This window comes from Eulemur rufifrons, chromosome 15 (assembly GCF_041146395.1).
Source record: "Eulemur rufifrons isolate Redbay chromosome 15, OSU_ERuf_1, whole genome shotgun sequence".
In the NCBI taxonomy this organism is placed as follows: domain Eukaryota; kingdom Metazoa; phylum Chordata; class Mammalia; order Primates; family Lemuridae; genus Eulemur; species Eulemur rufifrons.
In genome coordinates, this window is record NC_090997.1 from 2,747,372 (window position 1) to 2,769,006 (window position 21,635).

At 61.8% G+C, this 21,635-nt stretch overlaps 3 protein-coding genes across 5 annotated transcripts in view; 2 read left to right on the plus strand and 1 right to left on the minus strand.

Moving 5' to 3' along the window:
* Positions 1-196: 196 nt before the first annotated feature.
* On the plus strand, positions 197-14,077 carry LOC138395258 (complement C4-A). Of its 2 annotated transcripts, XM_069487904.1 has the most exons (41): positions 197-312; positions 445-643; positions 846-1,047; positions 1,260-1,330; positions 1,412-1,497; positions 1,726-1,808; positions 1,975-2,071; positions 2,211-2,316; positions 2,407-2,539; positions 2,956-3,071; positions 3,181-3,360; positions 3,484-3,669; positions 3,803-3,988; positions 4,121-4,279; positions 4,575-4,701; positions 4,873-4,947; positions 5,220-5,417; positions 5,509-5,620; positions 5,717-5,787; positions 6,020-6,159; positions 6,274-6,483; positions 6,730-6,781; positions 6,885-6,974; positions 7,094-7,303; positions 7,468-7,543; positions 7,702-7,858; positions 7,956-8,066; positions 8,173-8,344; positions 8,576-8,808; positions 8,884-9,051; positions 9,390-9,449; positions 10,463-10,556; positions 10,651-10,837; positions 10,924-11,014; positions 11,118-11,192; positions 12,519-12,621; positions 12,782-12,871; positions 12,953-13,051; positions 13,215-13,298; positions 13,570-13,702; positions 13,846-14,077. In XM_069487904.1, the coding sequence occupies exons 1-41, from the start codon at positions 248-250 to the stop codon at positions 13,985-13,987; spliced, it is 5,229 nt and encodes a 1,742-aa protein (XP_069344005.1). In that variant the 5' UTR covers positions 197-247; the 3' UTR covers positions 13,988-14,077. The 2 variants fall into 2 exon arrangements, with proteins under 2 accessions (XP_069344005.1, XP_069344006.1); XM_069487905.1 differs by lacking the exon at positions 10,924-11,014 and having other exon boundaries at positions 10,651-10,790.
* A 3,040-nt stretch (positions 14,078-17,117) lies between these two features.
* Positions 17,118-19,674, plus strand: CYP21A2 (cytochrome P450 family 21 subfamily A member 2). Of its 2 annotated transcripts, XM_069488594.1 has the most exons (10): positions 17,118-17,327; positions 17,413-17,502; positions 17,625-17,779; positions 17,877-17,978; positions 18,060-18,161; positions 18,256-18,342; positions 18,511-18,711; positions 18,941-19,119; positions 19,203-19,306; positions 19,402-19,674. In XM_069488594.1, the coding sequence occupies exons 1-10, from the start codon at positions 17,126-17,128 to the stop codon at positions 19,665-19,667; spliced, it is 1,488 nt and encodes a 495-aa protein (XP_069344695.1). In that variant the 5' UTR covers positions 17,118-17,125; the 3' UTR covers positions 19,668-19,674. The 2 variants fall into 2 exon arrangements, with proteins under 2 accessions (XP_069344695.1, XP_069344696.1); XM_069488595.1 differs by lacking the exon at positions 17,413-17,502.
* Positions 19,675-19,687: 13 nt separating this feature from the next.
* Positions 19,688-21,635, minus strand: part of TNXB (tenascin XB) — a 53,850-nt gene continuing 51,902 nt past the window's right edge. The window contains 7 exon segments of the mRNA XM_069488592.1: positions 19,688-19,983; positions 20,285-20,448; positions 20,525-20,686; positions 20,774-20,870; positions 20,963-21,114; positions 21,209-21,341; positions 21,468-21,598. Coding sequence (XP_069344693.1) covers positions 19,882-19,983; positions 20,285-20,448; positions 20,525-20,686; positions 20,774-20,870; positions 20,963-21,114; positions 21,209-21,341; positions 21,468-21,598 — 941 coding nt within the window. The 3' untranslated portion in view covers positions 19,688-19,881.

A 21,635-nucleotide genomic window follows, 5' to 3' on the forward strand; every position in this document is an offset into this window, starting at 1 on the left:
GTTAACAGGGAAGGACAGGATCAATCTCTGGGCCAAGACTCTCAGATCCCCTCAGAGACCTAGGTGTCCGGGGTGCAATCCCAACACTGGGCCTGGGGCCAGTTGCATTTCTGGGCTGTCACATGGTTTCCCGGCCCTGCTGGGCCAGGGGAGGAGCAAGGTCCAGAGTCAACTGTGCCCCAGGCCCTAGACCGCCCAGAAGGGAGCCGACGGACAGACGATCTGACCCCTCTTGGATCCTGCAGCCATGAGGCTCCTCTGGGGGCTCGTCTGGGTGTCTAGCTTCTTCGCTTCGTCTCTGCAGAAGCCCAGGTCCTGGAGGCGCAATGCTGGCTGCTGGGGTTGGGGCAGGGCTGGCAGTGGGACCTGACTCAGGAGCGAGGGAGAGCCAGGGTGCAGGGGCCAGAGTGAAGTCTGACTGTTGGCTCTCGCTGTTCTCCCCAGGTTGCTCCTGTTCTCTCCTTCTGTGGTTCATCTGGGGGTCCCTCTATCAGTGGGGGTGCAGCTTCAGGATGCGCCCCCGGGACAGGTAGTGAAAGGATCAGTGTTCCTGAGAAACCCATCCTATAATAATATCCCCTGCTCTCCAAAGGTGGGCTTCACCCTCAGCTCAGAAAAAGACTTCGTACTTCTCAGTGTCCAGGTAACTGGAACCCACACCCACCTGACGCTTTTGGGGGCCTCCCGTCTTGTTCCCCTCTGTCTTCTTGTAAGTGTCTTTGTCTTCCCACTGGCCTCCTCCCCTCCTCTCCTCCCACCCCAGTGGTCTTCCATGTTTCTGTCTTGGTGTCTGTCCTTTTCTGTCTGCTCACTCTCTGACCTACTCGCTCTTTCTCTCCTGTCAGATCCCCGCAAAAGACAAGAAGAGCTGTGGCCTCGATCGCCTCCTCAGGGGCCCCAAGGTCCAGCTGGTGGCCCAGTCGCCATGGCTGAAGGCGACTCTGGGCAGAGATACAGACATCCAGGGTGTCAACCTGCTCTTCTCCTCTCGCCGGGGGCACCTCTTTCTGCAGACTGACCAGCCCATTTATAACCCTGGCCAGCGGGGTGAGTCTGGGCCCCAAGGCCTCTACTTTCAGCCCCTTCCCAGCCCACTAGGACATGTTTGGTGCACCTTAAGTGAGGTAGCCCTAAATAAAGAAAGTGCTACACGGGAGGGTTGCTTAGCAAATATGTGTCCTCCCCTCACTCCCTGGACTTGGGCCCACCCTGCCTTTGCACACGGGCTCCCACTCACCTCTCTCGTCCTCCATTCCCAGTTCGCTACCGGGTCTTTACTCTGGACCAAAAGATGCGCCCGTGCCCTGACACCATCACGATCATGGTGGAGGTGAGTCGCTGACCTCTGGCCTTCCTGACCCTGGCCACTGATGTGACCTCCCACCCGTGACCACTTCTCCTCCCCTTGTAGAACTCTAACGGCCTCCGCGTGCTGAAGAGGGAGGTATACGCTCCCTCCATCTTCCAAGATGACTTTGGGATCCCAGACATCTCAGAGTGAGCTCCCCGCTCTGGGGTTGGCCCCCCAGCCACACCACCCCAATTCCTGTTTCCCATTAGGCTCTCCGCCTCCCACACACACAGTCACGTCCCAAGATGCCCTAACCCTCCTGAGCCTCCTGAGCCTCTGGCGTACCCCACCGTCCTCTCCCCAGGAAGCAGGCCGCCGCCTCCCCATGGCCCTCCTGCACAGGTGGGCTGAGTCCCTTCCCTGTCCGTCCTCAGGCCAGGGACCTGGAAGATCTCAGCCCGATTCTCAGACAGCCTGGAATCCAACCACAGCACCCAGTTTGAGGTGAAGAAATATGGTGAGAGCTGGTGACACAAGGGAAAGGCAGCTGCTTTTCTGAAGGAAATAAGGGTGGAAAGAGAGAGGGAAAAGGGCAGGGCCAGGGAGATATGGGTGCCACAGCCCTGGGGGGAAGGAGTCTCTGAACTAGAGGCTGACCTGTCTGCCCCTTCGCTCTGGCTCAGTTCTTCCCAACTTTGAGGTGAAGATCAGCCCTGGAAAGCCCTACATCCTGACAGTGCCTGGCCATCTTGATGACATGCAATTAGACATCGAGGCCAGGTAACCAGCCCACCAACGCCAGGTCCTGCTCGCAGGGCTCCCCATTCAGTGCGAGTGGCTGGGCAGCCCCGCTTCCCTCCCCAGATCATGGCTTCCCCAGCCCTGGCCCAGCCTCTTCCCAGTCTCCCTGTGGCAACAGGTACATCTACGGGAAGCCAGTGCAGGGGGTGGCGTATGTGCGCTTTGGGCTCCTGGGTGAGGATGGTGCGAAGACTTTCCTTCGGGGGCTGGAGAATCAGACCAAGGTAGGAAGGAGGGTGGGGAGGCAAAGGAGGTGAGGGAGACGAGGTGGGAGACTCAGCCTCACCCACGTCCTGTTTTCTTCTCTGCCCCAGCTGGTGGACGGCCAGAGCCACATTTCCCTCTCAAAGGTGGAGCTCCAGGGCGCCCTGGAGAAGCTTAACATTGATACTGCTGACCTCCTGGGGCTGCGCCTCTACGTTGCAGCAGCCATCATTGAGTCTCCAGGTGACTGACTTTCCCTTATTGTAACCCCAGTCCCCTGTCCCTGTCCTCCAAGCTGACCCTCTGTTCTCCAGCACCGACACCACCCCTGACGTCTCCCGCCTCGTCTCAGACTCAAAGCCAGGAAAGACCCCTGGTCTCTCTCCAACTCTGCCTCTGTGTGATTCTGCGCCTCTCCGCGGCTCGGTTTATTTTATTTCATTTTTGCTCATGCATTCATGAGCGAGCATTCACTCACGCAGCGCACAGATGTTACATACCGGCCGTTTGCCAGGTCCCGGGCTGGGCTTCGAGCCGGCCTGTGCCCCGAGGAGCTCACTGTCTTGCAGGAGAGAAACACTCCATCCTCTCCCCTGTCACTGTCCTGTTTCTGTCTCCTGGGCTCTGCCCTCCACCTCTCTCTGCCCTTTGTCTTGCAGGCGGGGAGATGGAGGAGGCGGAGCTCACTTCCTGGCGGTTTGTGTCATCTCCTTTCTCCTTGGATCTTAGCAACACCAAGCGACACCTTGTACCTGGGGCCCCTTTCCTGCTGCAGGTTTCTCTGGGAGGGAGGCGGAGGCTGAGGAGGGGGAGGGGTGTTGGTGAGGAGGGCACAGGGCCTCACTGACCACTCTCTTTTACCGGCCCCTCCCCTACCCACCTAGGCCCTGGTCCGGGAGATGTCTGGCTCCCCGGCCTCTGGCATTCCTGTCAAAGTTTCTGCCACGTTGTCTTCTCCTGGGTCTGCTTCTAAACTCCAGGACTTCCAACAAAACACAGATGGGAGCGGCCGAGTCAACATTCCCATCATTATCCCCCAGACCACCTCAGAGCTGCAGCTCTTGGTAGGGGGGGGACGTGGGGAGGCTGCGTTCCTGAGGATCCAGGGCCCAGCCTGCGGGAGGAGTGGGGTACCTAGGTCCTTGCCACCGAGCCTGGCTGCAGCTGGCCCTCTGCCCTCTCTCTAGGTGTCCGCAGGCTCCCTCCACCCAGCCTCGGCCAGGCTCACCGTGAGAGCCCCGCCCTCAGAAGGCTCTGGGTTTCTGTCTATTGAGCGACCCGACCCTCGGCTCCCTCGTGTTGGGGACACTCTCAACCTGAACGTGCGAGCTGTGGGCATCAGCGGGGCGACCTTCTCTCATTACTACTACATGGTGCGCTTCAGCCCGGGAGGCGAGGAGGGCAGCAGTGCAGGGAGGAGCCCTCCAGACAGAGCTGGGGGTGCTTCAGGGCTGGGGCCGTACCACGGAGAGGAAACCACTCTTGTCCCTCCTCTTCTCGGCCCAGATCCTGTCCCGGGGTGAGATCGTGTCTGTGAACCGCGAGCCCAGGAGGACCCTGACCACGGTCTCTGTGTTTGTGGACCACCACCTGGCGCCCTCCTTCTACTTTGTGGCCTTCTACTACCATAGAGGCCTCCCAGTGGCCAACTCCCTGCGAGTGGACGTCCAGGCCGGGGCCTGCGAGGGCAAGGTAACCGGGGTCAGGAGAGCTGGCGGAGGCCGGGCGATTGCTGGGCGGGCATGGGTCTAGCCTGGGAGCAGCAGGGACACCGGGGCCGAAAGGAGCTCTTCCACTCTGACTGCCCCACCCCTGCCCTGCCAGCTGGAGCTGAGCGTGGACGGCGCCAAGGACTATCGTGTCGGGGAGAGTGCAAAGCTCCGCCTGCAGACCGACTCCCCAGCCCTGGTGGCACTGGGAGCGGTGGACACGGCTCTGTACGCTGTGGGCCGCAGGTCCCACAAGCCCCTCGACATGCGCAGGGTTTGTCCAGATCCCTCTCCCCAGCCCTCCTGACCCTCCATGGCTCATCCCCCGCCACCGCTGCCCTGAGCCCTGGGCCCAGCCCCTGGGTCTGACTGGGGCTTCCCACAGAGGCCTCCCCCTTCCTTCAGGCCTGGGGCCTCCTCTGCTTCCTCTCCTGGCCCCGTCTCTGTCTCCCCCTGTCTGTACCTCTTTCACATCTGTCCCTTCTTCCCTGTCCTCTGACCCAGGCCGAGTGGCTGGTCCTGCCCCTCGGGCACTCTTGGCTCCCAGCATCCCTGCTTTTTCTTGCCAGGTCTTTGAAGCTATGAACAGTTATGACCTCAGCTGTGGTCCTGGGGGCGGGGACAGTGCCCTTCAAGTGTTCCAGGCAGCGGGCCTGGCCTTTTCTGATGGAGAAAAATGGACCTCAACCAGAGAGAGTGAGAGCAGAGGAGGAAGGGGAGTGGGTGGCAGGAAGATAAGGCAGGAGGAGGGGCCTGGGGGCAGTAGGAAGAGAGAGGTGGCAGTGGCTGGGCAGGGGGAAGGGAGGAGGGGAGGAAGGGAGGAGGCCACGCGCCTGATGTCTTGACTGCAGTCTTGCTCTCTCCCAGGTCTGAGCTGTCCCAAGGAGAAGAAAGCCCGGAAAAAGAGAAACGTGAACTTCCAAAAGGCGGTCAGTGAGAAGTGTGAGTTGTGCGGCCTGGGCAGCCACTGGAGCTCTCCACCTGGGGCGAGGGGTCTGCCACTCTGCCCCCTGGCTCCACAGTGAGCCAGTGTGTGGCATTTGGCCAGAGATCCAGATTCCAGGGTTAAAAGTGGGTGGGTAGGTTGCTGTCTCCCCCGGCCTTTCTCATGTTGCTGGTCTCTCAGGGAGAGTCCTTGCAGATCTCTGGGTCGAGGTGGGGGCTGAGGTGTCTCCTTTTTGTCCCCTCGAGCTCACACCCACCCGGCCCTGCAGTGGGCCAGTATGCCTCCCCCACAGCCAAGCGCTGCTGCCAGGACGGGCTGACGCGGCTGCCCATGACACGCTCCTGCGAGCAGCGGGCAGCCCGCGTGCCGCAGCCGGCCTGCCGGGAGCCCTTCCTGTCCTGCTGCCAGTTTGCAGAGAGCCTGCGCAAGAAGAGCCGGGCCAGGGGCCCGGAGGGCCTCGCCCGAGGTGAGGGGCTGGATGGGGCTGGGGGACAGGCAGCAGGGCCTGGAAGGGCAGAACAGCCCGCTCCTCACTCCCGCCCACTGTGGTCCCCCAGCCCTGGAGATCCTGCAGGAAGAGGACCTGATCGACGAGGATGACATTATCGTGCGCAGCTTCTTCCCGGAGAACTGGCTCTGGAGAGTGGAACCGGTGGACCGTTCGCAAACGTGAGGGTGTGGATGGGCCTGGCCTTGTCTCTGAGCTGCGGCGTCTGGGGCTGGCCGGGGTGTGACGGGGCTTTTCCACCTTTCCCCAATCCACAGGTTGACTCTGTGGCTCCCCGACTCTCTGACCACGTGGGAGATCCATGGTGTGAGCCTGTCTAAAAGCAAAGGCAAGGTCACCCTGCCTGGGCCTCAGGCTGCCCCTTCTCATTTCCCTCTACCCCGGCTTCCTGCTTAGCCCTTTGCTTTCAGTACAGGAAGGGGGGCCAGAGATCTGGGGCAGTCTGTGCCAGCACACGCCTGGCTTGGGCCAGAGAGCAGGGGCAGGCTGAGGGCAGGGCTGGGTTACCTGCGGCCTTGAGGTCTTGATGCGCTCCCACCCCGTGCTTCCTCGCCCATCAGGCCTGTGTGTGGCCACGCCAACCCAGCTCCGAGTGTTCCGCGAGTTCCACCTGCATCTCCGCATGCCCGTGTCTGTCCGCCGTTTTGAGCAGCTTGAGCTGCGGCCTGTCCTTTACAACTACCTGGATAAAAACCTGACTGTGAGGCCCCGTGGGAGCCTGAGCACACGGGGATTGGGGGAAGCCAGGGGCAGGTGAGGGGTGGGGAGCCTAACTGGGCTGGAGCTCTGGCCATCCCCACTTTCCTGTCCCCAGGTGAGCGTCCACGTGTCCCCAGTGGAAGGGCTGTGCCTGGCTGGGGGCGGAGGGCTGGCCCAGCAGGTGCTGGTGCCTGCAGGCTCTGCCCGGCCTGTTGCCTTCTCTGTGGTGCCCATGGCAGCTGCCGACGTGTCCCTGAAGGTGGTGGCTCGAGGGTCCTTCGAATTCCCTGTGGGGGATGCAGTGTCTAAGGTTCTGCAAATTGAGGTGAATGGAGCACCCCCCAATCCAGGTCCCCGGGTTTCCAGGGGTATCCCTCACTGTCAGCCTTCTCTGCTAGGCAGGCCAAGGGCCCAACACCCAAGCCCAGTGCTTTGGTCTGTTCACATCTTCTACAATTCTGATCCAGCTCTGCCCCTGAAGTTGAAACTCAAAGTCCTGGGGGAGTCTGCCCCGGGAGGGGCAGGCCGTGGTCCTGTGTGATCTCTCACTGCCATGTTTCCTCCGAGACAGAAGGAAGGCGCCATCTACAGGGAGGAGCTGGTGTACGAACTCAACCCCCTGGGTGAGTGACCTCCCCCACACCTCCAGGCATCGGTTTCCTGAGGGGATGTGGGTGGCTGGGGCTGCGGACAGCAGGACAGACTGCCAACTTCCCATCTCCCCAGACCACCGAGGCCGGACCTTGGAAATTCCTGGCAACTCTGATCCCAATGTTATCCCTGATGGGGATTTCAGCACCTTTGTCAGGGTAACAGGTAGGAGGGTCCTCAAGTCCTGCCCAGCGGTTACCCGCAGATTCATGTGAAGCCTGTAGACCCCTTTGGATACCACAAGCCCATGATCCTCTGATCCCCACCCTCTCCCTCCTTTACAGCCTCAGATCCACTGGACACTTTGGGCTCTGAGGGGGCCTTGTCACCAGGAGGCCTGGCCTCCCTCCTGAGGCTTCCTCGAGGCTGTGGGGAACAAACCATGGTGTACCTGGCTCCGACACTGGCTGCTTCCCGCTACCTGGACAAGACAGAGCAGTGGAGCACGCTGCCCCCTGAGACCAAGGACCATGCTGTGGATCTGATCCAGAAAGGTTCTGGGTGCAGGGGCGAGCAGGGGTGGGGCTGGGTAGGGCAGTTAATGGAAGATGGGCAGCCCACGAGGCTGGGAAGAAAGGAGGTCCCCAATGGGAACAGGGAGAATGGCCTTGGGCACAAACAGCAGAAGCGTGGGTGTCCCCACCCTCTCCTCTCCAAGGCTACATGCGGATCCAGCAGTTTCGGAAGACAGATGGTTCCTATGGGGCATGGTTACACCGGGACAGCAGCACCTGGTGAGGTTGGGAGAATGGTTCCAGGTCTCTGAGGGGTCAGGGAAGGTGGGGGCAGAGCTGGTTCAATGGGAGGGTGAATAACCAGGTACCTGGGGGTGTGGGGCTATGTCCCCTAGAAGGACTGTCTCCATCCCCAGCCTTCCCTTCTTCCCCTCTAGGCTCACTGCCTTTGTGCTCAAGGTACTGAGTTTGGCCCAGGAGCAGGTGGGCGGTTCACCTGAAAAGCTACGGGAGACGGCCGGGTGGCTGCTGACCCAGCAGCAGGATGACGGCTCGTTCCAGGACCCCTGTCCAGTGATCCACAGGGACATGCAGGTGCGGGCACACGGGGAGGCTGGGCTGAGGAGCACCAGTGGGAGGACTCTCTGCCCCGTCCCCCTCCTATTTGACATCTTCTTTTCTCTCTCACTAGGGGGGCTTGGTGGGAAATGATGAGACCGTGGCACTCACAGCCTTTGTGGTCATCGCCCTTCACCACGGGCTGGCCGTCTTCCAGGATGCAGGGGAGCTGAAGCAGAGAGCGGTAAGGACAGTGCATTCCTGCCCTTCCCTGGCCCCCAGCCCTGCCCCTTTCTCCTCAGGAGTCCAGGTGCCCAGGCCCCCTGACAGTCCTCCCCACTTTCTTCCAGGAAACCTCCATCTCAAAGGCAAGTTCCTTCTTGGGGGAAAAAGCAAGTGCTGGGCTCCTGGGTGCCCACGCAGCTGCCATCACGGCCTATGCCCTGACGCTGACCAAGGCGCCCCAGGACCTGCAGGATGTTGCCCACAACAACCTCATGGCCATGGCCCAGGAGACTGGCGGTGAGGGACAAGGAGCTTCAGGCAGTGAGCCTAGGGCCCAGGGACTTTGGGATCAAGGAGTGTGCCCAGAGGGAGAGATTGGGTGAAGACCCTGAGAAGGAATTGAAGTAGAAGCAGGGGATGATTCGGCAGTAGAATCAGGAGAGCCCAACGGGGGCATCCAAGGGCCCGGTGACTAGGATCCTCTCCTCGCCCTGCCCTGTTCACCTGTGGGTCTCCTTTTACTTCCAGATAGCCTGTACTGGGGCTCAGTCACCAGTTCTCAGAGCAATGCTGTGTCGCCCACCCTGGCTCCTCGCAGCCCGGCAGAGCCCGTGCCCCAGGCCCCAGCCCTGTGGATTGAAACCACAGCCTACAGCCTGCTGCATCTGCTGCTCCGCGAGGGCAAGGCGGAGATGGCGGACCAGGCTGCAGCCTGGCTCACCCGCCAGGGCGGCTTCCAAGGGGGGTTCCGCAGCACCCAGGTAGAGGCTGCCCCAGGACTCTGGGGGTGGGCAGTCCTGCGACCAAGCCCTTGAGTTCTGGTCCAACCTCCCCAGGACACGGTGATCGCCCTGGATGCCCTGTCTGAATACTGGATCGCTTCCCACACCACCGAGGAGAAAGAACTCAACGTGACTCTCAGCTCCACAGGCCGAAATGGGTTCAAATCCCACGTGCTGCAGCTGAACAACCACCAGATTCGGGGGCTGCAGGAAGAGCTGGAGGTGAACCACTCCCTCGCCTGGGTTGCTGTGACACCTGGGCCTACCATGGCCAGGCCAAAAGCCGTCGCCCCCTCCCACCTGCGGAATCCCCAAGGCACTGACTTCCTTGGAGGCACTTAGCTAACTTCTGAGTTTCCTTTCTCTCACCTGTAAAGTAACATGTGCAGAGTCTACTCAGCAGGCTTGTTAAGAGGCTGAAGTGAGATAACGCACATGAAGGAGAAATTTTGTGGAAATGCGAGGTGGGGGGTGGGGTTTGCGGGAGGCGGTGTGTGCTCGGAGCAACAAGCAGGTTTCCTGCGCCTTCTGACGTCTCTTTCCCTTTTTTGCTGTGCAAGTTTTCCCTGGGCAGCAAGATCAGTGTGAAGGTGGGAGGAAACAGCAAAGGAACCTTGAAGGTGAGGGCCCAGGCGAGGGGTGGGCTGGGGCGGAGGAGGGAGGGGAGGGCTGGGTAGACCTGTGGTCTCCCACCACAGGAGAGCGGCCCAGGCAAGGAGGAGGGCACCTCAGGGCTGGTGTCCCATGCTTCTGTCCCGGACGTTCCCTTGCTCTGTTCTCCCCATCTCTGGGCACCTTTACCCCCCTCAGTGGGGATGGCCCCGTGTCCTGCTCCTCAGCCCAGGCCTCTTCCCTGACCCAGGGGCTCCTATGCCTCACGGCACCTGAGACATGGTGTGTCCCACACCCTTCCTTCTTCCTCCTGTGTCCCCCGGCTGGCTGATGGGAGCCCCTTCCACGCGGGAGCCGGCAACCACTCTAGAGGCTGTCTTGGGGCCCCCTCCTGTGCCCTTCCTTGTAGCCCCAGTAACTCCGCTGCTCCCCCATTGCCTGGGGCCCTCGTCACTTGTATCCTGGATTCTGTGCTGAGACACTTGGGGGAACTTCTCCAGACCTCACCTGTCTGAGCCATTGTCCAAACGGCAGTGAGACTTACCTTCCGAAAACCCGAGTCCGATTAGCCTTGGAGGGAAGCCAGACTCCCCCACGGCATCACGGCTCACGTGGCTGGGCCCCTGCCCCCCTCTCCAGCCAGACAGACGCTCATCTGCACAGCTCTGTTTGCCCTGCGTGTTCTTCTCCCGCCTCTTGTCCCACAGGACAAGCCCTTTCCCCTCCTTCAAGCTTCAGCCAGAAGCCTTTCCTGAACCTTCCGTTCCAGCCTCCCGTGTGCACGACTGGCGTGCTGGCCTCCCGGGGCAGGGCCCTGCTCCTCCTCCTCTCTGTCTCACTGTCTCCCCGACACCTGTGGCGCTTCTGGTGCCCACTCGGGTGTGGACTGTCCAGTGAGGGGACGAGAAGGGGCCGAAGGCTTCAATCCCTTAGCTCAGGGAGATGCCCGTAGGTGTGGCACTGAAAAGAGGTCTGTGCCCCTAAATGTCCCGGGTCCTCTCCCTGCCCTTTCCTGAGCCAGGTTCTTCGTACCTACAACGTCCTGGACATGAAGAACACGACCTGCCAGGACCTGCAGATTGAAGTGACAGTCAAGGGCCACGTTGAGTACATGAGTGAGTGTGGGGCCGAGAGGCCTCGGGCCTGGCAGGGGCTGGTGCGGGGAGCTGAGCCGCCGTCCGGCCCCTCCTCACAATGCTCCCTGTGCAGTGGAAGCAAACGAAGACTACGAGGACTATGAGTATGAGGAGCGCCTGGCCAGGGATGACCCAGGTGCCCAGGTGCAGCCTGTGACGCCCCTGCAGCTGTTTGAGGGCCGGAGGAGCCGCCGCAGGAGGGAGGCGCCCAAGGTGGCGGAGGAACAGGAGTCCCGCGTGCAGTACACCGTGTGCCTCTGGTGGGTGCGCGGGGGGCGGCGCTGGCGCTGGGGCTGGGGCTGGGGCTGGGCGTCTGAGCCTGACGCCAGGTCTCATCTCTGCACAGGCGGAATGGCAAGGCGGGGCTGTCTGGCATGGCCATCGCGGACATCACCCTCCTGAGTGGGTTCCATGCCCTGCAGGCTGACCTGGAAAAGGTGTGGGCAGCTGCCCAGAGCAGCCCCTCCTCCCCAGGGGCTGAGCCCTGTCATGTGCAGGGCCCAGGGCCACCAACCTGTGACTGTCTCCCCTTCCCCACAGCTGACCTCCCTCTCTGACCGATACGTGAGTCACTTTGAGACCGAGGGTCCCCACGTCCTGCTCTACTTTGACTCGGTGAGTGGGGAGGGCGGTGCGGGAAGGGGATCGGGGGCACCGGGTTTGCTGAGCGTGTGTTGAGAGGTGTCTTAGGAGACAGCTGCATCAGCGGCCAGTGCTCTTGAGAACGTGGGACATCAGCAGGAGGACAGGACAGGAGTGGGAGCCACGTGAGCCACAGTACAGTACGGGGCAGACCTCCAGGAGGGCAGCGCAGGCGGGCACCCAGCGCCAGTCAGCAGGGAAGGGACCCTGAGGGCTCGAGCGGGGAGCCTTCCGTAAAGCGCATTTTATTCAACTGGAGGGGCTGCCTTTGTTTTTCTGTGGAGTGTCCTAGTTTTGTAAATATTAAAGTGTATTTTCCTTTACAGAGTAATGGTGGCCATAGATGGTAGTTGGATTGTCTTTTCATGGCCTTTGTTGTCTAAAACAGTCATCGGCCCTTGATGGCCCTCAGACAATTTATTGAACATTTACTGTAACCTCTGGGAGAAGGTGTGAGAAAGGCGTGGTGGCCAGCATTAGCCAGGTGTTTGTGGGTCAGGAAGATGCCCCTGCCCAGGGCCTGCAGAGGGGCAGCCGCCAAAAGCTAGAGAAGCCAGGCACACGAGTCTGGGTTGACACACGACGGAGGGTGTGGAGCTGGGAGGATTTCCCCACAGGGCGCTGACCGTGCTGGCCCAGCTCATGCGCAACCCCGGCAGGAGGCTGGGCTGGCCTGGGCCTGGGTGGCTGCGAGACGGGAGTCGGGCCCAGGACCCGAGTGCTGGGGTCACGCGGGATGATGGAACCTGCTGTTAGGTCATGGCAAATAAAGGGGGACCTGATGGTATCCATGACAGAGACAAGGCTGTCGGGAGGATGAGTGGTTCAGGGGCAGCAGAGGATACTGGAGAACTTGGAAGTCCTGCCAAAATCCCAATGCGAGGATGGGGCTGAAAGCTCAGTTTGGGAACCACCAGCCTGGATGGGTGTGGCGGGAGCCGGGGAGTGCTTGAGACCCCCACAGGGAGAGGGGAGTGTGAGCAATACCAGGTCAGAGCTGGGGCAGCCCAGAAGCTAACCCTCAGCCTAGGGAAGTTTCACAGAGAGCGTGTTCATGATGCAAGGCCCTGCAGAGGACCTGGGCAGTGAAGGCTGGGACAAGGTCACCATCTGGGCAGTGAGGTCATCAGAGACCTTGGGTGGCAGCTTTTAGAGTTCTATCAACAGGAAGGTAACAGAATGTGAGGGCACAGGTGATAAGACCAATGAGTCCCAACAGAAACAGGCCAAGGAAATCAGCCCAGCAGCAGGCAGGGCCGGGGAGAGGGTCCCTGATCTCTCCTCCCCACCCTGTCCCAGGTCCCCACCTCCCGGGAGTGCGTGGGCTTTGGAGCTGTGCAGGAGGTGGCCGTGGGGCTGGTGCAGCCGGCCAGCGCGGCCCTGTATGACTACTACAACCCTGGTGAGCACTCTGGCATTCAGGGGAGGTTTGGGAGAGGTGCCCTCCTACGGGACATCAGGAACCGGAGCAGTGAAGGGTGGCTGGGAGCCCTGGGGCTCCATGGGACTGAGGGGGCAGAGAGGAGCAGCACGCACCTTAACTCCTCTCTGCGCTTCCCCAGAGCACCGATGTTCCGTGTTTTATGGGGCACCGAGTAAGAGCAAACTCCTGGCTACCTTGTGCTCCGCGGACATCTGCCAGTGTGCCGAGGGTGAGACTGGGCCTGGGGCTGGGGTGCGAAGCCGGGATGGCTGGGGCCTGTGCACTGTCTTACCTGGGCCCCCACCTTCAGGGAAGTGCCCTCGCCAGCGTCGCACCCTGGAGCGGGGACTGCAGGAGGAGGATGGCTACAGAATGAAGTTTGCCTGCTACTACCCGCGCGTGGAGTACGGTCAGTCTCCCGGCCGGCCGGCCTGACCCGCCCTCGGGACCAGCTGTTTTGGTCTCCCCAGGTCTGCCTGTTCCTCGCAGGCCACAGGCAGCCTGACACGGCTTCCCGGCCCTCTCAGCCTCCGAGCCTCTCAACCTTCCCCTCTTCTCCTAACCCCGCTTAGGCTTCCAGGTTAAGGTTCTCCGAGAAGATAGCAGAGCGGCCTTCCGCCTCTTTGAGACCAAGATCACCCAAGTCCTGCACTTCAGTACGAAGGAACCCGGAGCGGGCGGGGCGGGGCTGACGGGAGGCTGAGGTCTGGGTGGGGGCCTGACCACTCGGCACTGTGAAAACTCGGACCAGTCTGAGCGCAGGTCCCCTCAGCCGCTCAGACACCCCAGGCCTGCCCATAAATAGGGACGCAGTAGCGCCTCTTGGAGGGGTGGCGAAGGCTAAATGAGAAGGCCGCACAGAGCCCTGGCCCTGTGCCACCGTGCACCGCCTCCCCCTGACGACCCTGGGGCACGTTATCTCCTCAGCCCAGGATATCAAGGCCACTGCTGAGCAGACCCGCAACTTCCTGGTGCGAGCCTCTTGCCGCCTGCGCTTGGAGCCCGGGAAAGAATATCTGATCATGGGTCTGGACGGGGCCACATATGACCTCAAAGGAGAGTGAGTGTTCTGGTCACCTTGTCACCTTCCTGAGGGAACAAATCCCCAGTGCCGGAGCCCCACCCCCCTGAAGCTAGGTCCTCCTGCTCTCTGCTCCGCCTGCCATCTCCTGGCCCCCGCTGACGGTCCCTTTGCCCCTGCAGCCCCCAATACCTGCTGGACTCGAATAGCTGGATCGAGGAGATGCCCTCCGAGCGCCTGTGCCAGACCACCCGCCAGCGGGCAGCCTGCGCCCAGCTCAGAGACTTCCTCCAGGAGTACCGCACTCAGGGCTGCCAGGTGTGAGGCTGCCTCCCACCCCCGCCAGGAGGAGCCTGGTGCCCTGAACGCAGCCGCAGGACAGGGTCCGAGTCACAATAAAGGCCTTAGGCAGCAGTGTCAGTGTGTGTCTCTAGGACTGGGCAGTGCCCCACTGCCCATTCCAGGTTCTGGGGGCCAGGCCGGGTTCGCTCTACCTTGAACCCTCAGAGCCTGGATGACCTCGGGCTGTGCGCTTCCGCCTGAACCCTCCCAGTGACCCCCTGGGAGCTTAGTCCATGGACTGCCCCGAGCAGAACTGGGACCCAGCAGCCTGCTCCCTGAGGACCAGCGTGTACACCGAGGCTCCCTGCAGCGTGCTTCCAGGGCCCTCCACTGCCCGGCTGTCACCGGTCACCGTGGCCTCGGGCAGGGCTTGTGCTCAGCTGACAGCTCTTCTGCCTCATGAGCTGCTGCCCAGTCACATGTCCCCCACACGCAGCTGGCCCTGCTGGGGTCTGTCCCTTTTAGCTGAATCCCGGTCAGCTGACTCTTGCCCGTTATCAATGGCATTAGGTAACTTTCCCGGAGTTGTGCGATCCTTAGGGCTGAGGCTGTCTTCATCCAAGTGCTGATTTCAAACCAGCCAAAGCCCGACTTTGTTAATACACTGAGGAAGCTGCTCTACTGGGGTCTACGCTCACCACCATGCCTGCTTAACTTTCCCCCATTTGGTGGCACCTCTGGGGTCTGCAGGGGTGACCTAGAAATATGTCCACAGAAGTTAACTGAGATTAGTTTTGATGGAAACCACAGCAGTTCGGCAGCCTGCCATTCAATCATTCAACAGAAATTCATGCAACTCTCACCCCACGCCATGCCCTGCGCCAAGTGCCAGAGATGTAGCTGCCACCTGGCTCCAGGGGCTTGCCATCGGGAGAGATGAGGACGGGCAGTCCCGGTCCTCTGTGAAAGGTGTGACGTCCGGGAGTTGCATAGTTCTGTGGGGCCTCTATCCCAGTCAGGGGCAATGCCAGAAGGGGTGGGGAAGGCTTCCTGGAGGAGCTGGCATCTAAGCTGGGGTTCTGAAGGCTGAGAAGGAGGCAAGAAGTGGGGGTAGATGAAGGCATTGGAGGCAGAAGGAGAATATACAAAGCCCAGAGGCCAGGGGCAGGACAGCACATGTGGGGCACTGCACGGAATTCATGGTGTTTGGAACTTGGATTTGGTGGTGGGCTGCAGGAGATGGGTGTGGCCAGGTAGGTGGAGTCCACTTATGAAGGGAGATCCACACGCACGCCAGCCTTCCAGGCCACCCTCCTTTCAAGTTGAGCTCCCTCTTACTCCACGCAACTTTGAAAAGTTCTGACCTTTCCCAGTATTTCAGAGGTTTCCTGGGGCTCTTGCCTACATGACCCTGTGGTTGCCCATCAGATCTTTGTTCCAAAAGCCAGTCAGCATGGTGGTGACATAAACCCACTTGCCAGAGCCAGGGATTCAGTTGCAGCTGTGGCAAGACATGGTCTGGGAGGTCCACCGCAAACCAGGTGGCAGCTATCACTGCCCAACCCCAGAAATCCCAACCCTGTTTTCTCCCTCCCAGTCCCGGGCGTGAATCGGGCTGAGCTGAGCCTCTTCCACCAGGACCTCAGCAGTGAACTCTTCAATCTAGCGGGTGGCACAGCCGGGATCTTGATGTGGGCTCTTCAGCAGCACATCCCGTGCTCTGGGTAAAGCTTAGAGGGTGACAGGGACCCCCTCTCGGGCACAGATCTGTTTAGAGAACCAGGGATGGGGAGCTGAGGGACAGCATGGGCCCTGGGCCCCCTCCAACCTCTCACACACGTCCTGGGCAGCCCTGGCTTCTCACTGAGCCCTGCCACCCGTCTTTGCCATGGCCTCTCCCCAGGCCCCTCAACTGCCTCTGTGCCCACAAAACTGGTCCCTGATAGCCACTTGCTCCAGTGGGACCCCACCCCTTATGGCTACGGCTTCCAAAATAGGATTGGACCCCTAATCCTGACCTAGCTGTGGCAATCGAGCTTCTTCCTGGGGCCTTTGGAGTTGATGGGGGCATGCCCAGTTGTACTGGGAACGCACACTGTCCCCGGGCTGGACCCTGGTCCTGGAGGCAGTTCTGTTCTGCCTGTGCCTGGAAGCGCAAGGAGCTTGCCTGCAGAGAGGACGTGAAAGCAGAGAAGCGAGGAACAGAGAGAGGAGAGTGCCCCTCTCCAGGGCTTTTTCTGTTCCCCATGCCCGGCCTTCTAAGCCCAGTGAGTCCTCTCCCTGCTTTCCTGCTCCTGAATTCTGTGAGATACGCCTGTATTTGTATAACCATTCTTATTTTTACCTCACACCAGCTCAAGTTGGTCTCTCGTCCTTGCAACCAAAGAGAGGTGCCCCTAGTGACTAAAGGTATAGATTCTGCAGCCAGATTGCTGGGCTGGAATCCTGGATCTGCCGCTTTCTGGCTGTGCTCTTGGGCGAGCCACTCTTGCCTCCGTTTCTTCATCCATGAAGTGAGGACAAGGCTAGCGTGGCGCGTGGAGGCCGGTCGCGAAGGGTCGAGTTAGTGCAGGCAAAGCATTAGAGCACCGTCTGATAACACAGCAAGTGCTCCAAACGGGAGACCATGTATTTCTTGGTCTTCTGGACACTTGTGGGAGTGAAAGGGACACCTGGAACTACAGGTGTATGCTGGAGGCCCAAGGCAAGCCGGCCACGTGGTCACGCTGTCTGTCAGTTGAAAGTGGACAATGCGAGTCCCTTCCTCCGCATTTTGTCCTCAGGCAGTCCCCGAGCTCGTGTTAGGCAGGGACGGCCTTTCCCTCAGAGACAGACTTCACCCCAGCACACTGGTCCCAGGTGTGGTGGCAGAGGGGGAGGCCCAGGCGGGGGTGGGCACATCTGCCCGCACGGCTGATGCGGAGCCAGGAAGATGATTCCGGCTGCCGGCGAAAAGGTCAGGGTTGTGTTTCCTTTCCTTCCTTCCTGATGGATGGTCCATTTTTTGAAGTGTGGACTCCCCAAGGCCGGTGGGGCTGGTGCCATTCCAGAAATGTGTCACGCTGTGGGCGGGACGGTGGGAAGGGAACTGAGGGTAGGTGTCAAGGGAGGCCCCCCAAATAGCCTGAGCGGCAGGATGGACGATAGGGGCTCCGCAGCTCTAAGCGTGTCGGTCTGGCCATGCTGCTCCTCGGGCTGCTGCTGCTGCTGCCCCTGCTGGCCGGCGCCTGCCTGCTGTGGGGCCAGTGGAAGCGCAGGGGCCTCCACCTCCCGCCTCGAGCCCCGGGCTTCCTGCACCTGCTGCAGCCCAACCTCCCCATCTACCTGCTCGGCCTGACCCAGAAATTCGGGCCTGTCTATAGGCTGCGCCTCGGGCTGCAAGGTGAGTGCCTTCTCCCGCTCGGCCCGCACCGTGGAGGGCGGCAGGGCACTCTCCCCGCTGACGCCCTGCTCTGGCTCTCCCCCAGAAGTGGTGGTGCTGAACTCCAAGAGGACCATTGAGGAAGCCATGGTCAGAAAGTGGGTGGACTTTGCTGGCAGACCCCAGCTGCTGTCATGTAAGAGCCAGGGGCATCTCCTGGGGGAGCAGCAGGGGCCTGGGGGGGGGGCGGGCAGAAGGTGGCCAGGCCCCTGGCTTCCTTGGTCCGTGTTCACCCTCCACTCCCTGCCCCTCCCGCAGACAAGCTGGCGTCTCAGGGCTACCCGGACCTGTCCCTAGGGGACTACTCCCTGCTCTGGAAGGCCCACAAGAAACTCACCCGCTCAGCCCTGTTGCTGGGCATTCGCAACTCCATGGAGCCCGTGGTGGAGCGGCTGACCCAGGAGTTCTTCGAGGTGAGGCTGGGCTTCCCCTGCACCGCAGGTCAGCCTCACCTCTCCGGGCAGCCCCTGCCCCGCCAGCTCAGCTCCTGCTCCCGCTCCTTCCCCACAGCGCCTGAGAGCCCAGGCCGGCACCCCTGTGGCCATCCAGAAGGAATTCTCTTTCCTCACCTGCAGCATCATCTGTTACCTCATCTTCGGAGACAAGATCAAGGTCGCTCATAGCCCCTCAGGCCCGCCCTCAGCCCCTCCCAGCCCTCTCCTGAACTGAAAGCATTCCCTCCTTTCCTGGTAGGAGGACAACTTGTTACATACCTTTCACGACTGCGTTCAGGAGGTGATGACGATCTGGGACCACTGGGCCACCCAAATTGTGGACGTAGTTCCCTTTCTCAGGGTGAGGAGGTGGCCCAGGCGCGCTGGGTCCCGGGAGAAGGGCTGGCTGGGGGAGTGGGCTCCCAGCAGCCGTGCTCTCTTGCTTCCCGCCCTAGTTCTTCCCTAACCCAAATCTTCGGAGGCTGAAGCAGGCCATGGAGAAGAGGGACCACTTCGTAGAGAAGCAGCTGAGGTGGCACAAGGTGGGGACTGTGTGGCCCAGGCTCCCCTCGGCCCATGGCCAGTGATGCGACTGGCCCCGGCATTGCGGCGAGACAGGTTCTCCTGCCTCCCCCAGCTCTGGGCCTGTCGCCATCCCACACCCCTCTCCCCAGGCCAGGCCCTCAGCCCAGCCCTCCCGCCCTCCGCAGGAGAGCCTGGTGGCAGGCCAGTGGAGGGACATGATAGACTACATGCTCCAAGAGGTGGCACTGCCCAGAGTGGAAGAGAGCCCTGGACAGCTCCTGGAAGGCCATGTGCACATGTCTGTGGTGGACCTTCTCATAGGTGGCACTGAGACCACGGCGACCACCCTCTCCTGGGCCGTGGCTTTCCTGCTTCACCACCCTGAGGTGGGCCCTGGGGCAGGCAAAAGCTCCTTCCTGGGAGCCTGTGGGGGGGACCCAGCTCGCTTGGTTCTGGGCACTGCACCTGAGTCAAGTCAGGCCGTGCTTGCCCAGAGATGCCACCCTCTCCTGATTGGCACAAAGTCTCCACTGGATTGCTGGGGAGTGGCTGGAGGTTGGGCAGCTGTGGGCTGGCTAGGGCAGGGCTCGGACCCTGGACGTCCCCACTTCCCAGATTCAGCGGCGACTGCAGGAGGAGCTAGACCTCGAACTGGGCCCCAATGCCTCTGGCTCCTGGGTCTCCTACAAGGACCGTGAGCGGCTGCCCTTGCTCAACGCCACCATTGCCGAGGTGCTGCGCCTGCGGCCGGTTGTGCCCTTGGCCTTGCCCCACCGCACCACGCAGCCCAGCAGGTGACTCCCGAGGGCTAGCGATGGGTGAGGAAGGCCTGAGCCCAGTGAGGTCCAGGCCAGCCTCTAACTCCACCCTCCTTCAGCATCTTCGGCTATGACATCCCTGAGGGCACGGTTGTCATCCCCAACCTCCAAGGCGCCCACCTCGACGACACAGTCTGGGAGCGGGCACACGAGTTCTGGCCGGGTATGTGGGGGCCGGGTGCCTGTGCGCGGAGGTGGTGGAGGCCGGTCCTGGGGGCCACTGAACACCCCCCACCCCGTCTGTTCACCTGCCCACAGACCGCTTCCTGCAGCCGGGCAAGAGCCCCAGAACGCTGGTATTCGGGTGCGGGGCCCGCGTGTGCCTGGGCGAGCCACTGGCACGCCTGGAGCTCTTTGTGGTGCTGGCCCGACTGCTGCAGGCCTTCACGCTGCTGCCGCCTGTGGGCGCCCTGCCCTCCCTGCAGCCCCAGCCCTACTTCAGCGTCAACCTCGAGATTCAGCCTTTCCAGGTGCGGCTGCAGCCCCGGGGGATGGGCGGCCCCAACTTGGCCAAGCGCCAGTGACGGGGCAGGACCAGTGCCAGCCACGTGCCTCAGTTTCCCTTTTATTGCTCCCATACAAAACCCTCCCCTCCCCCCTGTAAACATGGTGCTGTGAGATCGCTGGCAGAGAAGGCTTCCTCCAGCGGCCGGGTGGTGAAGGCGGGCCCTGGCTCTTCTCTCCGGCGACCCCTCAGTGCTCGGCAGTCGTACTGGGGCGCGAGAGGCGGCCAGCAGCTCAGCCTCCTCCCGCTGGGGACCGAAAGCTTCTTGGTCTCAGCTTCATTTCCGTGAAGGGCACCGAGAACTCAAAGCCCTTCCAGGAGTACCAGCTCACTCCCTGGGAAAGGGGTTGTCAAGCGTCAAAGCCCAGCGTCCCATCTGCCCCACGCTGCCCCTCTCGAAGGCGGTTCCCAGCACTCCAGCCACCTCCCTCCTCGCCGCCTGCCCAAGCCTCAGTCGCCAGGGACTGGGGCTTGATCCTGAGCCGGCCCTTCCAGCCAATAAATCCTCTCAAGATAACTGCGAGGTCGGCGTTATTATTCCACTTCACAGATAAGGAGCCCGAGGCTCCGGGCTGCTCAGTCCCGTGTCCCATCACGCCACAGGGCACCCCGGCTGCGTGCGCCTGCCGCCCTCACCTGGTGGTCCACTGTGCTCCCGTAGAGCCCGTTGAGGTTGGCATAGTGGCAGTTCCTGTACCACCAGGCCCCTCGGTAGGAGACAGCGCAGGAGATGAGCAAGTTGTTGGGGTCTCGGTCACGGGCAGAAAAGACACTGCCGCTGTGGTAGCTCATGGAGTCCCCTGGGAAGAGCAGAGGTGGGGGCGATCAGGGCCTCCCCTCGGGCCCACCCTCCCGGCCCCTGCAGCCCGCCCTTACCCGCGGTGCCGTGGTAGCCCTCCAGGTGGAGGCGGTAGTACTCAGCCGCGGAGTCTACCCGGAAGGAGTCGTACTGGGCAAACACGGCCTCGTCCCCAGCCCGCAGGTCCACACGCATGGAGTAGTCCCCGGCCTTTGTCAGGCTGTGCAGGGCCTCATTGCCTGGGGGTGGCGGCGTTCCCTCATCAGGGCCCTGCTGTCCACAGGGCCCGACCCCTCCCTAATTCCCAGTCCCTGTGAGGCACTGACCCAGCCAGAACTCCCCAGAGATGTTCCCAAAACCATGGGCATACTCCTCCCAGTCCCTCCAGAAGTCCGTCTGTCCGTCCATACGGCGCTGGAACACCTGGGGAGCAGGTGGGGGCAGCATCAGCCTCTGCCTCCTGGAGCAGCAGCCCCTGCCCCGCACAGACCCCCCGGCTTCCCGATGCCACCCACCAGCCAGCCGCCCCCATCAGTCTCCATGTCACAAAACACGTTCAGGGGCCGCTCTCGGTTGCCGTTGAGGAAGATGGTGGTGGTCCTCGAGGTGCTGGCCCCGTTCTGCATCTCCTCCCCACAGTCCCTGGGGAAGGGGATCCGCAGTCGGCCTGGGGAGAGGAGAGTGACGGGCCGGTCCTTTTTCCAAACCTTAGGCCCCTGCAGCCACCCAGTCCCCAACCTCAGGCCCCAGCGCCCGGGTACCCGTGGTGAAGGAGGTGGACACAGGCGGCGTGAGGCTCTCGCCCCACATGGCCCGGAGCCGTGCGCTGTAGGGAGTGGAGGGAAAGAGGCCAAGGAGCTGGTGAGAGGTGACCCCTCTGGGGAGCAGGATCTCCTGTGGGACAACAAGGGGCAGGTCAGGGGCGAGGGAGGTGGACACCCACCCACCGGGAGAGCCAGAGGCAGCAGGTCCTGGGATCAGCCCAGGAGGCAGCTGGAAGGCAGGACAGGAGCTGGGCACCTGGGTCTGTCCACCGGGCGTGTCAAAGCTCAGCAGGTAGCCTGTGGGCGGGACCTGGGGCTCAGTCCAAGTGAGCAGGGCCGTGCGGGGGGTCACTTCCTTGGCCTCCAAGTCCTGGGGGGCCTCCAGCCCTGGGAGGGAACGTGGGAAGAGGAGATGGGGATGAGG